The 14,513-nt window shown below is 48.8% G+C and overlaps 1 protein-coding gene and 1 pseudogene across 1 annotated transcript; both read left to right on the forward strand.

Moving 5' to 3' along the window:
- Positions 1–452: 452 nt before the first annotated feature.
- On the forward strand, positions 453–6,661 carry LOC120583986 (sialic acid-binding Ig-like lectin 6; annotated as a pseudogene).
- A 2,723-nt stretch (positions 6,662–9,384) lies between these two features.
- LOC120583995 (sialic acid-binding Ig-like lectin 14) lies at positions 9,385–11,562 on the forward strand. Its single transcript, XM_039839578.1, has 5 exons — positions 9,385–9,881; positions 10,069–10,116; positions 10,562–10,819; positions 10,920–11,055; positions 11,162–11,562. The coding sequence occupies exons 1-5, from the start codon at positions 9,671–9,673 to the stop codon at positions 11,220–11,222; spliced, it is 714 nt and encodes a 237-aa protein (XP_039695512.1). The 5' UTR covers positions 9,385–9,670; the 3' UTR covers positions 11,223–11,562.
- Positions 11,563–14,513: the final 2,951 nt, after the last annotated feature.

Below are 14,513 nucleotides of genomic sequence, written 5' to 3' on the forward strand. Positions count from 1 at the left end.
AATGTTCGTTTGCAAACGAATGAGTGAGTGAGCGAGTAAGTGAATGAATAAATGAAAATGAATGAAACGGAGGTGTGTGATGTTTCTCTTACCTCCTTGGACCGTTTTCTGCTTCTGGTGCCTCTACGGGCTATCTTAAAACTCATCCCTAGCAGGCCACTTCCTTGTGGGTCCCAAGGCCGTGACCGACAGGGGGCTGGCCAGGTGAGACTTCCAGTGCAGACGGCTGTGCACGAGCCAGGAGGCAGGATGCGAGGGCCCTTGTCCTCCCTTGCTGTCTTACTTGGGTGAGGCCCTCACCTCCTCTGAGCCTCAGAGATTGTTGGCCGCACGCAGAAAGGGGATTGGACGATCTCAAAGAGTCAGTCACATCTGTGTTTTCATGCGTCAAAGTCCCCTCTTTTGGGCTTGTGATCTGTTCTCACCACAGGCTTCCTGCCTGTCTCCTCTGCCCTCTTTTATCTGCAACTTTCCCTTCTCTCTGAGGGACCCCAGAAGGCAGGCTGTGCCAGGGCATGACGGAGGAATGTTGCTGAGGCTGCTGCTGTTGCTGCCTGTGTTGTGGGGAGGTGAGTGGGCTGAGGGGATAGGGGACCCCACTTGGGGGAGGCCCAGGAGCTCTGGTCTGAGTTTCTCTCTCTCTCCAGGGCTCCTGACTCAGCCTTGGGGGTACCAACTGGATCTACAGGAGTCTGTGACAGTGCAGGAGGGCTTGTGTGTCCTCGTGCCGTGCAAATTTTTCTACCCGCGTATCAACTTTGGACCCCGCTACCTGTTTTGGTTCCAGAAAGGGGTAAATATGAATGATGATCTTCTAGTGGCTACAAACAAACCAAAACAGAAGCTGCAGGAGAGGGCCCAGGGCCGGTTCTTCCTCCCCAGAGACCCTGGACCCAATGACTGCTCCTTGACCATCACAGATGTCAGCTGGCGGGACAGTGGGATGTACTTCTTTCGAATGGAACACTACACCAGGAGCTACTCATATCGAAATAAGATGCTCTCTCTGAAGGTGACAGGTGCGGCAGGGGCTCAAGGAAAGGCCCCAGGGTATGGGGTGCCAGAAATAGAAAAACGAAGGCTCTGTTCCTCTCGGGGCTGGGGTGGGGACAGCCACGACAAAGCCCTGGGACCGGCTGAACACACCGAGAGGCCCTAACTTCCTTTCTCTCCTCACCAGCTCTGACCCACAGGCCCCACATCCTCATCCCGGGGACCCTGGAGTCCGGCCGCCCCAGGAATGTGACCTGCTCTGTGCCCTGGGCCTGTGAGCAGAGCACACCCCCCATCTTCTCCTGGACGTCGGCTGCCCTGTCCTCCCTGGGCCCCAGGACCCGCCTCTCCTTGGAGATTAACCTCATCCCAAGGCCCCAGGACCATGGCACCAGCATCACCTGTCAGGTGCATTTTCCTGCAGTTGGTGTGACCTTGGAGAGAACCGTCCAGCTTAACGTCACCTGTGAGTGCCGGGCCAGGACGCTCAGGTCCTTGAGGGGTGGGGCTAGAGCAGAGCTAGTCCAGGGCTTGAAGTAGAGGTTCTGGTAGTCCACCAGGAAGGGAGCCACTTTTCCATGGCCCTGGGGGTCGGGGGTGAAGCCCAGTGTCCACCCATCCATCGCCACAGATGTTGAAGCTGCCACACCCTTCTATCACAGATGCCCCACGGGACGTGGCCATCAGCGTCTTCCAAGGAAACAGCACAGGTGGGCAAAGACCTCTTCTTCCCAGGGCTGGGAGGGACACTCAGAGCTCCAATTGTCCAGGGACTAAGTGGGGTATGTACAAGAGGCCAGCTACTGAAGTCAGACGGGACGGGGGCAGAGAACACGGGTGGTAAGTCGCCCCAAAGCTCAGCTCCCTCAGGTTACTCTTGCTCGCCCACAGCTTTCTGTGGCCAGTTCCAAAGGGAGCTCACACCCCTCCCCCTTCCCCCTGTCTCTGATGTTTTACCTCCTCCTGCTCCCCTGGACTCCTCTCTGGCCAGTAACTGCATTTGTTTGCCATATCGCTGTCCACAGCCCTCTGACCCCGTTTGCAGAGCAGCCTGGGCAGCTCCAGGGAAGTCTGGGCCTCTTCAGAAGGCCCAAGGCCGGGACTCTGCCGGTCCCCACCTCAGAGCTAGTGTGGACATCGCAGGAGGAGGGAGACCCCAGCTTCGTCCACCCCATCACCCTCTCTCTCCCTCTCTGCACTTCCTTCTCCCCAAAGCCATCAAGATTCTGCAAAGCACCTCGTCCCTTCCCGTCCCGCAGGGCGAGGCTCTGCTGCTGCGCTGCTGACAGCAACCCCCCCGCAAAACTGAGCTGGTTCCGGGGGCCCCCAGCCCCAAATGCCACCCCCATCTCCAGCACCGAGATCCTGGAGCTGCCTCGAGTGGGGACTGCAGAGGAAGAAGAGTTCACTTGCCAAATTCAGCACCTGTTAGGCTCCCGAAATGTCTCTCTCAGACTCTCCATGGTCGGTGAGTGTGGGAGCCTCTGGGGAGGGATACCTGGGTGCTGGGGGAGGGGAGAGGCACCAATGACCTTTCTCCTCTGTCCCCAAAGACTTTCCCCTCCTGCCCCTGGGAGGACGAGGGGCTGCACTGCAGCTGCTCCTCCTGAGCCCGGCCGGCCCCCTCCCTGAACTGGCCACTGTGGGTCTGCTGGGGGAAAATCACAGTCACAGCCACCTCCGGCTCAGTGGGTCCTGGACCAGCAGCTCCCGGAGCCTCAGCAGGGGGCTCAGCTCAAGCCTCAGACTCATACGCAAGGCCCAGAATGCCCACAGGGCCGAGCGCCACTGTCCTGCTGCTTCAGGTCAGGAGTCTGCAGGGGGAGAAGCCTGGGCCCTTGTAGCAGTTTCTTAGGACTGCGAGGAGAGATGCCCCTACCCGGGGGCCTAACTACAGAGGTTCATGGCTCACAGGTCTGGAGGCCGAAAGTCCGAGATCAAGGCGTCGACAGGGTTGGTTCCTTCCGAGGCTGTGAGTGCGTTACCGGTCTGTCCCTCAGCTTCTGGGGGTTCACCGGCCTTCTTTGGCACCCCTTAGTTTGTAGAAGCATCGCTGCCCCCACCTCCAATCTGGCGTTCTCCCTGTGTGTGTGTGTCTGTGTGCGAATCCCCCATCTTGATGAGGATGGCAGTCATATTGGATTAAGGGCCCACCCTCGTGACCTCATTTTCACTATTACCTCTCTCAAGACCCTACTCTCCAGATAAAGTCACACTCCGAGGTACGGGGCATGGTGGGAGATCCTGGAGGGTTAGGACTGCAACATATGAATTTGCGGGGCACACGATTCAAGCTATACAGCTCCAGAGAGAAGCAGCTCAGAGAGACACCCTAAGGCCCAGACTGGAGTGGCTGGGGGCGCAAGATCCTCATCCTTGAGGCCAGCGAAGGGGAGCATGCTAGGGAAAGGGTTGGTCCAGGGTCTACAAGGCAACAGAATACTGAGTGACATGTCCTGGATGGGGAGTGGACACACATGGAGACAGAAGTGGCCAGTTGGGAGGACGCCATGGATTGGAGTTGGAATTTACACAAAATTCAAATTATCTACAGCTAAACCAGAGTCCAGGGCCAGTACAATCATGGGAGTGATCGGGGGAGCTGGTGTCACGGCCCTGCTTTCTCTCTGCTTTGGTCTCATCTGCAGGTGAATGTGGGCTCCAGGGATGGGAAGAGATGCCTGGGGTGGGAAAGGCTTAAGGTCATGGAATCTCAGAAAACCTGAGCTGGAGGACCCTGGACTGGTCAGAAAGCCAGGAGCCAGGGAAAGGAGGCTGAGTGTGGGCATGAATCAGCCCATAACCAACTGGGCCAAGAAGCGGGGCTCTTCCCAGCTACCCCTGGTCCAGGTCTCTCTTGGGTTAGGGGAGCACCTGGAGACTGGACCCACCTCCACCCTCCTCCCTGCGTGCTCTGCATAGGGAGTAGGGGTGGTCTGATGGTCTGCCTACTCCATGTCCCCAAATAACCAGGCTGAAAAGCCCAGGGCGGTCCCTTAGAGTGAAGACCCACAGGAAGAAAGCAGCCCAGCCAGTGCACCACCTGGATGACGTCGTGGGCTCGGGCTCCAGGGTGAGTGACAGGACATAGCTCCTATTCAGCTGCACCCTTGGTAAGGGCCCTTAGGCATTTTTCTGTTAACATGCAACATTCCCCAGAGTTCCGAAATTGGTTATTCTAAGCTGTAGATTCAGCTGCTCTGATGTTTCTGTTTCTGATGGAGTGCACATGTAGTCCAGTTGGTTTGTTGGGGGTATTTACGCCCCACGTGTCAGCCTATCCTCTCCTCCGGAATATATATATTTTGTCTCCATACGACAAAATGCAAGCATCTCAGGTGTACAGTTCGATGAATTTTTATTTTCATTCTTTTTTCTCTTTTTAAAAATGATATTTATTGGGGCATCGTTGGTTCATAGCATTATATAAATGACACGTGCACAACTGTGTGATGTGACATCTGCATAGTCCATTGGGTGATCGCCACCCACAGTCTGGCCTTCTCCAAAGACTATCGGTCTTTGCTTCTCTGAGCTCCTGTTTGAGAGTTTCTATTTCATGCTTTTGGAGCCCGAGGGTGTGGTGGGCAGGAAGCAGATATGAGCGAGACATCTGGTTGTCATCATGGGCGCAGGATCTGATCTCCGGCTCTGCCTTCTACAATATGCCACCCCTGCCCTTGCTTTATCTTTCATTTAGAACTTGAAATCTGTTTGTTTTACATTTGTTTAAGTAAATGCCTCTCCTGGAAAACCATGAGCTGCATGGTATCGGGGGCCGTGTCTGCTTTCCTCCTCACTCCACGCACAGCACCCGGCACACTGACCAAACAGAGAAAGACATTCTATAGTTAGAAAGACTGGTTTTGAGTCCTAGCTCAAGGGCGTATGTATATCAATGTGTGCCTCTGGGGCAAAGACTATCTCTCTTAGCCTTGGTTTGACCGTTAGTAAGATGACGGTGATCACAGCATCCTCTCTCATCATTTCTTAAAAGAAATAACGTGATGAATACGAACACTCTCTAAGGAATTGCCAGTCTTAATTATTAAGCATTTTAAAATAAACGAACGGGCAAATGATAAAAGTTGCATCAGTCCCAATCCCATTCGGGTCCTTGTTTGCTCCCCCCCCAACCCCGGGCCCTTTTGACCCGCTTCGAATCCTGTCTCTTTCCACTCAGGCGCATCAGCACCGGTTCTGGGCAGACAGCCTTTCAGGTCACCGAGGCCATGATGATGCTAGCTCCATCTCAGAAGAGGGACAAGAGCTCCACTATGCTTTCCTCAGATTTCACAAGCCAAAGCCTCAGCAACAGGAAGGCACCAACACCGAGTACTCAGAGATCAAGGTGCACAAGTGAGAAACTATTTTCTCGCCGTTCTGAAGGCCGGAAGTCTGAGATCAATGTGGCAGGCTTGGTTTCTTCCAAGGCCTCTCTCCTTGGCTTGTAGGCAGCCGTATCCTCCCTGTGTCTTCACGTGGTCCTCCCTCTGCACGTGTCTGTGTCCTCGTCTCCCCTTCTTATAAAGACACCAGCTCTGTTGAATTGAGGCCCCCCCCTACTGACCTCACTTTAACTGAGGTACTGGGGGCTAAGACTTCAACGTATTAATTCTATGATTTTCAGCCCATAATCCTGAGTGTCTGATTTTCAAAAAGTTGATGGCCTTCCTGGCAATAGTATGAAACCTCTAGTACATGTGGAAGACCACAGGACTTGTGTCCAAAAGAACCAAGTTCAAGTCCATCTATACCACTTATCTGAGAGTCGCTTTGCTTCTCCGTGCCTTGCCTTACTGTTCTGCAAAGCAGGAAATCATCCCTATCTAACCAGATGATTGTGAAAGGTTAATACAACGGCACACATGAAACAGATAACAAAAGTCCTGACACGAAGCTTTCGAGAACTCTGAACACATGCTCGAGTCGGGACTTTGTTAGCTGCTGTTACAGAAAACTTCTGCTCACGATTTCCCCTGAGGCTTGGAGAGGCCAATCCCAGAGGCCACGGTCTCAGGTGTCTGTGTCACAACCTGCTCAACAGTCTTCCTGGATCCTCCAAATAAAGTTTATGCCCTTATCCATGCCAACGTCATTTCTTACTAGCCACCCATACTCCGTGCCCATCCCAGAAGCTTCCTCTTAGATTTCCAGCCTCTATTCCTTCAGTGAAACCGAAAAAATGACAACAACAAAACAACAACAAAGACCAAGGAGTAAGGGAAATTCTTAAGAGCAGCCAGGGGGGTGGAAAGAGACAGAATATGTAAAAAGGACCGCAGTTGATTTTTTTCAGGGGCAATCGTGGAAGCTCAGATACAATGGAAAGCTATCTGTGATGTTTTCAGAAAAAATAAATATTAGAAGTCCTGCTTAAGGAGCATTATGTTTTGAGACCAAAAGTGAAAGAAAGATATTTAAGACACATACGCGAAATGTTAGCATTCGTAACCGAAAGACTTTTCAAAGTAAATTCTAAAGGATGTGATTTGGGTATCAGGAAAGCGAAGCCAGATGGAAGGTCTGAGATGCGAAAAGGAACAAAAAGATAAGAATGTGGCAAATAACGTGAGCTACAGGAAACAAACGTTTACTGCGAAAACGAATGATGTGTAGAGGGGTCAAACGTAAAACATACTACTGATACCACACCAGAGTCACATAATTCAGGAAAGTATAAAAAGAATTTGTATTTTATAAAGTCTTTATATCATTCAGGAGAAAATGAAATGGTATGAGAAGCTTTAGGTTTTGAATGTTGTTGTTGTAACCTCAAGGAAACTTTCTAAAAGAATTGATGCCAAGTTTATCATCTCCAAACTAGAGGAAGTATCCCAGGTTCTGTAAACATTATTCAGTCGACCCAGAGAAAACAAGAAATAAGAGGAGAAAAAGAGAACAGAACACATAGAGTACAGATATGAGATTCTGTATTTAGACCCAAATACATTTTTAAAAACCTATTAAGGACAAATGGACTTAATGCTCCTGATAACATACAAATATAGTCAGAAAAGCACAGCTATATATTGTTTATAAGAAATCTGTGTAAAACCTAAAAAAATCAATTGTTTGATTGACGGTTCTGGGAATGAAGCCTAGTCACGATGACACATAAAACGGGCCATCACAAGTGTATTAATATCAGAAAACATATGCTTTACAATAAAGAGTGTTAATGGAGATGGATGAGACTGCTTCACAATGATTAAAAGTTCAAGCTACCAGAAAGATACAACATTTGAAATAGGCATGCGTGTGACAATCTGAGGCAAAAACTGGCAAATTAAAAAAAAAAAAACTAGATTAATTCACATTCATAGAGGGAATTTTAATATATATTTTACAATAACTGACGAAACACAAAGACAAGAAAATCACTAAGGATGTGTTATATGCTACATATAAGCAAGAGGATTAAGAAACTTGACCTACGGCCACAGATAGAAAACTTCTCCCAATGATGATGGGATGTAAGCTCTGAGCACACACATGGAGCGTTCAAAATATTTTACATACACTGGGCTGTGAAGTAAATGTCAACACATGTCAACAGATGGAAATCATACAGAATGTGTTCTCTGACTCCAAGCTTGTTGGGCTAGAAATTAACAATGAAAACATAACCTATGTTGGATTAATATATATTGTTCCATGTATGATGATACAATATATTATATAATCAAAAATATCTCTCCAGATAACTATATATGTAACTATTATCATGGAAATTTAGAAGATCCCTTACAAATAAGTCATAGATTAAATAATTATAATGTAAATTTAAAGTTATTTAAAATCGAGTGATAATAAAACGTTTAGTGTAAAACTAAAGTGGTTATTAGAGGAAATATATAAATATATATATATATAACTTCAGTTGTATGTATTAGAGATGAATAAAGTCTAAAATTTGATAAGCTAAGGTTTTATTTCAAGAACTTAGAAAAAGAACAATAAAATAAACTAACAGGAATTAGAAGGAATCACCAGATACCAAGAGCACATATAATAGGAAACATATTCAATAGAGTGGAGTAACATCAAAAACTGTTAGTTCTTTGATATAATAAAACTGACAAACCTCATGTGAGATTAATCCAGGAATAAATATGGAAGGCAAGAATAGCCAGCATCCAGGAACATAAAAAAGACATCGCTTGATGCGGCAGGAATTACCCAGAAAGGAATACACTTTACGGAAATCTTTTATTCCCGTAAATTTAAAATCTCTAGTAAATGGGTAAATTCCTAGACAAATTGGTCACTCAAACCTTGGGCCACTGTTGAGCGTGTTTCACTCGCGGACGTCTCAGCGCGGATGAAAGGAAAACCCAGTGTACTGACGAGATTCTGCCAGTAGGGGGCCCCCTTGGCGACGGTCCGCTTCTGGATGTGCCAGAATATCGTGAAAACCATTCGTAAACCTGGATGGAATGTTTCCTCACCATACGATGGTCCTAAAAATCTTTCCGAGAGGCTACAGGTGTGGTTTCATCAACAATAAATAGACATAGATAGATAGATGGATGGATGGATGGATGGATGGATGTAGATAGATGATAAATAAATAGATGATGGATGGATGGATGGATAGATAGATAGATAATAGATAATAAGGCAATGGACCAGGAGTCAGTGTTGCCGGAGACTCACGTGTCCCATCCTCAGATGCCCTCAGCGGCCCTGGTCCCCGCTGTGGGGAAGCCCCTTGGGGAAGGGGCAGAGCCTGGGGTCTGCTCTCTGTCTGGTCCTCTCTGGGAGGGTCTCGAGGTCCCTGGGCCGTGGGGTGTCCATGCTCTGTGCAGAGGGGGGCTAAGCTCTTCTCTGAGGTTCCACTTCCCTGAATGAGGCGGCCCCGGGCTCCGCCCCGGCTTCCGAGTCCCCCCTCCACACACACCGCCTTCCTTCTCTTTTCTGCACGGAGCCCAGACGCCTCCAGGCAGAGATGCTGCCTCTGCTGCTGCCTCTGCTGTGGGCGGGTGAGTGGCCGCGGGGAGGGCGGGGGCGGCCTGGGGGCTCTGCTCACTTTCCTTTCCCGCAGGGTCCCTGGCTCAGGATGACACACACAAGCTGACAGTGCGGGCATTCGTGACGGTGCAGGAGGGCCTGTGCGTCTCCGTGCCCTGTGCCTTCTCCTACCCTGAGAGCTACTGGGCTCGTCCCCCAGCTCACGGCTACTGGTTCCGGGCCGGGGCGAAGGAAGATCGGGATGCTCCCGTGGCCACAAACGACCCGCGTCGAGCCGTGCAGGAGGAGACCCAGGGCCGATTCCATCTCCTCGGGGACCCCGAGAACGACAACTGCTCCCTGGACATCAGAGACGCACAGAGAAGGGACACGGGGACCTACTTCTTTAGAGTGGAGAGAAGGCCTTATGTGAGATATAGTTACAAAACAAACCAACTCACTGTGCATGTGACAGGTAAGGCATGGGTCACAGAGAGGCCACAAGGGTGGCCCGGGCAGGGCTGGGATGCGTCCCCCTTCTTCTCTGGGAGGGACCCAGGGAGACAAGACGCTGGGGCTGGCCTGAGGCAGAGGCAGCTCTTGGGGGCACACTCGCACCCCCACCTCCAGGGTGTGGGTCTCTGTCCTCTCCTCCCCAGCTCTGTCACAGACACCTGACATCAACATCCGGGGGACCCTAGAATCTGGCCACCCCAGGAACATTATGTGTTCAGTGCCGTGGGCCTGTGAGAGGGGGACGCCCCCCGCCTTCTCCTGGATTGGGGTCAACCTCACCTCTCTGGGTCCCAGGACTCCTCACTCCTCCATGGTCACCCTCACCCCTGGGCCCCAGCACCACGGCACCAACCTGACCTGTCGGGTGACCTTCCATGGCGGCGTGAGCACAGAGAGGACCATCCGGCTCAAAGTGTCCTGTGAGTGCCCAGCCAGGACACTGCGTCTCTGAGGACCGTGGGCGTCGGGATCGAGAAGCGGGACCTGGGCGGGTGCCTGGGGACTGTTCTCGGAGACGTGACTGGGGTGGAGGTGGAGAGAGCTCCAGACCCCAGCACCATGCTCGTGGTCATACTGCAGGTGGCCAGTTACTTATTCCTGTTCCAGATGCTCCACGGAAGCTGCTGGTCCGCATCTTCTGGGGAAATAGCACAGGTGAGCGGGGTGCTGGGGCCCCTCCTCCTCCAGCCGGCCGCAGTTCAGGCCCCCGAACGACCTCTGCGTACCCCAGAGCCGACCCTGTTCCCTCGCATTCGGAGAGCACCACCGTGGCTCCCTCACCCTTCGGCAGGAGGCTGAGAGCCTCACACCCGTGTGCAAGCCTCCGGTGATCACACCCGTGTGTGCTGTTGCATATCAAGGTCGACCTCCTGGGTGGTCTCCCCCAGGCCCGGATATAACAATTCTTCCTCAAACGTCCTCTCCTTTGTCCTGGGACCCTCAGGTTGCCTCTCCTCCCTCCTCCTCACGTTATGGATCTTCACCCTGACTGGCCTTCGCTTGCAATGCTAGCCTTACTATTTTCCCTTCCTGTGTCTGTGGGAGGACCGTGGACAGAAGGGCCTCTCAGCCCTGCCCTTCTGGCTCTCTGTTTCCGTAGTCCCAGAGGACCTGGCCAACGCCACCTCCCTGACAGTCCAGGAGGGCCAGTCTCTACGCCTGGTGTGTGGAACCGACAGCGAGGCCCCTGCCAGGCTGAGCTGGTCCCGGGGAAGCCTGACGCTGAACCCATCCTATCCCTTGCACCCTGGAGTCCTGGAGCTGCGCCACGTGGTCTCAGGAGATGGCGGAGAATTCACCTGCCGAGCTCAGCACCCGCAGGTGTCCCTCCACGTCTCCCTGAAGCTCGTCGTGTGGGGTGAGTCCAAGCGGGACACCTGCGTTCTGAGGGGGGGCCATGAGCAAGACTAAGGTGTGGACCTAAGGAAACTCACACCTCCACCTCCTCTCTCCTCCAGGTGTTTCTTATTCCTACCCCCAGAGCTGTGGGGAGCAGCAGGGCTCCTGGCCCCTGGTCCTCACCCTGCTGAGGGGGGCCCTCATGGGTGCTGGCTTCCTCCTCACCTACGGCCTCACCTGGATCTACTACACCAGGTGAGCAGGTTTCTCAACGTGTCCTGGGTTTGGAGCTACCTTCATGGCTGTACCCGTCTCGTCCTCTCCAGCGCAAACCCTCCCCAGAGCTGCTCTCTCATTTCAGACCTTGTTTCTCCCATCGGTTCGGAGACTCCCACGTGGACAAGGCCGAAAGGCGTGACTGAGCCCCTTGCTCGAGGCGGCCTGAGGTCTGGGCTCCAGAGTCCGAGCAGGAGGATGGGGACCCATCCGACCACGGCATCCCCAGACCCACCCCACACAGCTCTGTGGAGCGAGGAGGTGCCCGATGACTCGGCCCTGTGCCCCATCCAGAGATGACCGTCACCTCTGGTCTCTAGGACTCTCCCTGACAGTCGTACCTCGATGGCTGGAAGGCAAGCGAGGAGAGAAACATTTTTAATTATTAACTTGAATTATATTCCATGTAATATTTTGTTTCTGTGTGCTTACCTTGGTGTGGTTTTGATAAGCCCATAATTCAACCCCATAATATATTGTTATTAATCTCATAATGTTATTTTTTTTTAAAGTCGATTTTAAAGTTTTTTTTTTTTTTTTAATTAGGACAAGCAACTCATATTTATCCGCACATTAACCTGTTCGATCGCTCTCAATTTCTTCGTATACATTCGAGTTTCTCTGGAGTATCGTTTAACTTATTCCTAGTTTTATTGACAATTTCTCGGCATACGTCAGTGTATGCGTTTAATTTACGTATATTGTGAAACGATTACCACAGGAAGTTCAGCGAACACCTAACTTCTCGCACTGACGCAATCAAAAGCAAGGAAAGAAAAAGGGGAAATATTTCTCTTTGTGATGAGAACTCAGGACTTACTTGCTTAACAGCTTCCCTGCATGTGGCACAACAGGGTCGGCTACGGTCATCACTCTGTGGAGTGGCACATCCCCAAACTTGTGTATCTGATAGCTGGAAGGTTGCAGCTTTTAACCTCCTTCTTCCATGTCTCCCTCCCTGTCATTTCCATTTTGTCCGAAGATCTTTTTGTATATTTGTCGTGGGGCAGAGATCTGGTGATGAATTCTCCCGGCTGATGTTTGTCTGAAAAAGTGTCATGTATATTAGCTTTGGAAAGATATTTTTATCGAATGAGGAATTCTGGGAAAACGTCGTTTCCCTTTCAGTTCTTCAACTTGTTTTGGCGTTCGTAGTTTTTAACGAGAATTCTGCTGTAATTTTTATCTTTCTCTGTCGTTTGTCCTTTTCTCTGGCTGGGTTTAGTTTTTTTCTTTTTCTCACGGGGTTTGAATGATGTGATTAATATGTGCCTTGGTGTGGGATGTGTAGGTTGACTGTGTGTGTGTGTGTGTGAGAGAGAGACAGAGAGAGAGACAGAGAAGACAGAGACAGAGACAGAGACAGAGACAAGAGACAGAGACAGAGAGAGAACACAGAGAGACAGAGAGACAGAGACACAGAGACAGAGAGAGAGAGACAGAGAGAGAGAGGAGAGACAGAGAGAGAGAGAGAGACAGAGAGAGAGAGAGAGACAGAGAGAGAGAGAGTTAGTTACCCACTGACTGGGAGTTTTTTGAATGTCTCGAATTTGTGGATTTATACTTGAGATCAAATTTGTGAAAATTGAAGCCAATATTTATTTAATTATATATATATTTAGTTCTTCCTCTGCCTTCTCTGCCTCTCCAGCTTTGTACATCTTGTATTTCCCGATATCATCTCATAGGGCCTTGAATATCTGTGCATCTTTCTCTAGCTGTTTTTCCTCTATATTCTTCATTTAGAATAGGAGTCATTGTTACATCTTCAAGTTTATCGATCATTCTACAATGCTCAATCTGCTGTTAAGTTCATTCAGTAAAATATGCATTTGAGTTCATGTATTTTCTTCTCTAGAAGCTACAGTTCCTTCTTATTTAATCTTATATTTCTTCTCTTATTACGGTAATGCTTTCCTTTACAACCTTGAGTACATGGAACATATTCGTAAGAACCTTTTATACAGCTTTGTCTGCTAAGTCCATCTCCTTTGTCATGTCTGCGCACGATTCGATCAAACTATTCTTCTCTTATTAGGCGTCACAAGTATTTCTTTACATGTCTAGTAATTTTTCACTGAGTGATGGACATTGTCAATTTTGTGAGGCTGACTAATTGGTTTCGTTGTATTTCTCTAAAGAACATTGGTCCTTTTTCTTGAAGGCAGTTAAGTTACTTACGTGTTGGGCCATTGTTTTTAAGGCTCTTTAATTTTTAACCTTTCTCCTAAGATAGGTTTGGTGTTGCCTTTATTCTAGGGCTAATTTTCTCTCACTTGAATACCATGGCCTTTTTAGAGATTTGACTGAATGTCCTATCTATTTGAAAAGGTATCTTCACTTTAGCTGGAGGTACTAGGCACTGGAAAATTTTCCATCTAATAGCTCTATTTGTTCTCTCCTTAGAAATTGTTCTTGTGGCCTCATGGGGTTTCACCGTGTGTATGTGCCGACTGGTATTTTGCCCACAAGTCAAGGGACCTTTGATGAAGACTTTGCAAGCTTTCTCTGCGATGCTCTTTCCTGTCTAAATCTCTGACGTACATAATTTAGCCATGTCAGTCTCCTCAACGTCCAATGTCTGGCGCTTCAACGCGATGCAATTTCCGTCCTTTTATTGTGTGTATGTGCCATTGCAAACTACCTCCTAGCAGAAAACCTGAGTGATTATAAGTCTCAGCTCATGGTTTTCCTTTCCTTAAGGATCACGGTTATTCCCTGTCTGTGTTCCATGTATAAAAATATAGGTTTCCTGTATTTCGTTCAGTGTTTTAGTTGTTTACAGGAGAATAATAATTCTGGACCCTGTTAATCTCTCCTGCTCAGAAATAGAATTCCCCTGCAGACTTTTAAAAACTTCTTTATCAAGGTATAACTTCACATGACACAAAATTAATTCATCGTAAGTGACTTTTCAGTCCATTTTTACAGTTGTGCAACCACCGTCACACATTTAGATTAGCCTAGAAAGGACACTTGAGCCCATTTGCAGTAAATGCCCACTCTCTTCGGAGCTTCAAAAAATCATTGGTCAGTTTTCAATTTCTAATGATTTGTTTTTGTGAATATTTCATATACATACATGAAATCATACAATATAAGGTCTCTTGTGTCTGTTATTTTTCACTAACCGTGAGGTTTTTGAGGTTCGTCCATAGTGGAGCACATGTCAGTAATTTTTAAATTAATTCATTTGATCGTACAAATTAAAAATAATTTTGTTCTCAATATGATTCCATTGTATGGATATATGCCACGTTTTGGTTATGCATTCACCAGTTGATACGTATTTCGATCATTTCCAGTTGTGGCTTTAAGAATCATTAAAATTTTGTTTAATTAAAAAAAAAGATAATTAAAAACTAAAAAAACTAAATAATTTATAATAATAAAAAATAATCTCAATCGGAAACATTGAAAATGTTCAAAATGTCTAC

Source organism: Pteropus medius, unplaced genomic scaffold, assembly GCF_902729225.1.
Source record: "Pteropus medius unplaced genomic scaffold, Ma_sr-lr_union100, whole genome shotgun sequence".
Classification (NCBI taxonomy): domain Eukaryota; kingdom Metazoa; phylum Chordata; class Mammalia; order Chiroptera; family Pteropodidae; genus Pteropus; species Pteropus medius.

What these genes read in the sequence shown, in the direction of transcription:
- LOC120583995 (XM_039839578.1), top strand. Translation starts at nt 9,671, where the DNA reads ATGTGTTCAGTGCCGTGGGCCTGTGAGAGGGGGACGCCCCCCGCCTTC. An exon ending in CATCCGGCTCAAAGTGTCCT is followed by an intron (nt 9,882 to 10,068) that starts GTGAGTGCCCAG and finishes TTCCTGTTCCAG; the next exon opens with ATGCTCCACGGAAGCTGCTG. An exon ending in CCTGAAGCTCGTCGTGTGGG is followed by an intron (nt 10,820 to 10,919) that starts GTGAGTCCAAGC and finishes TCTCTCCTCCAG; the next exon opens with GTGTTTCTTATTCCTACCCC.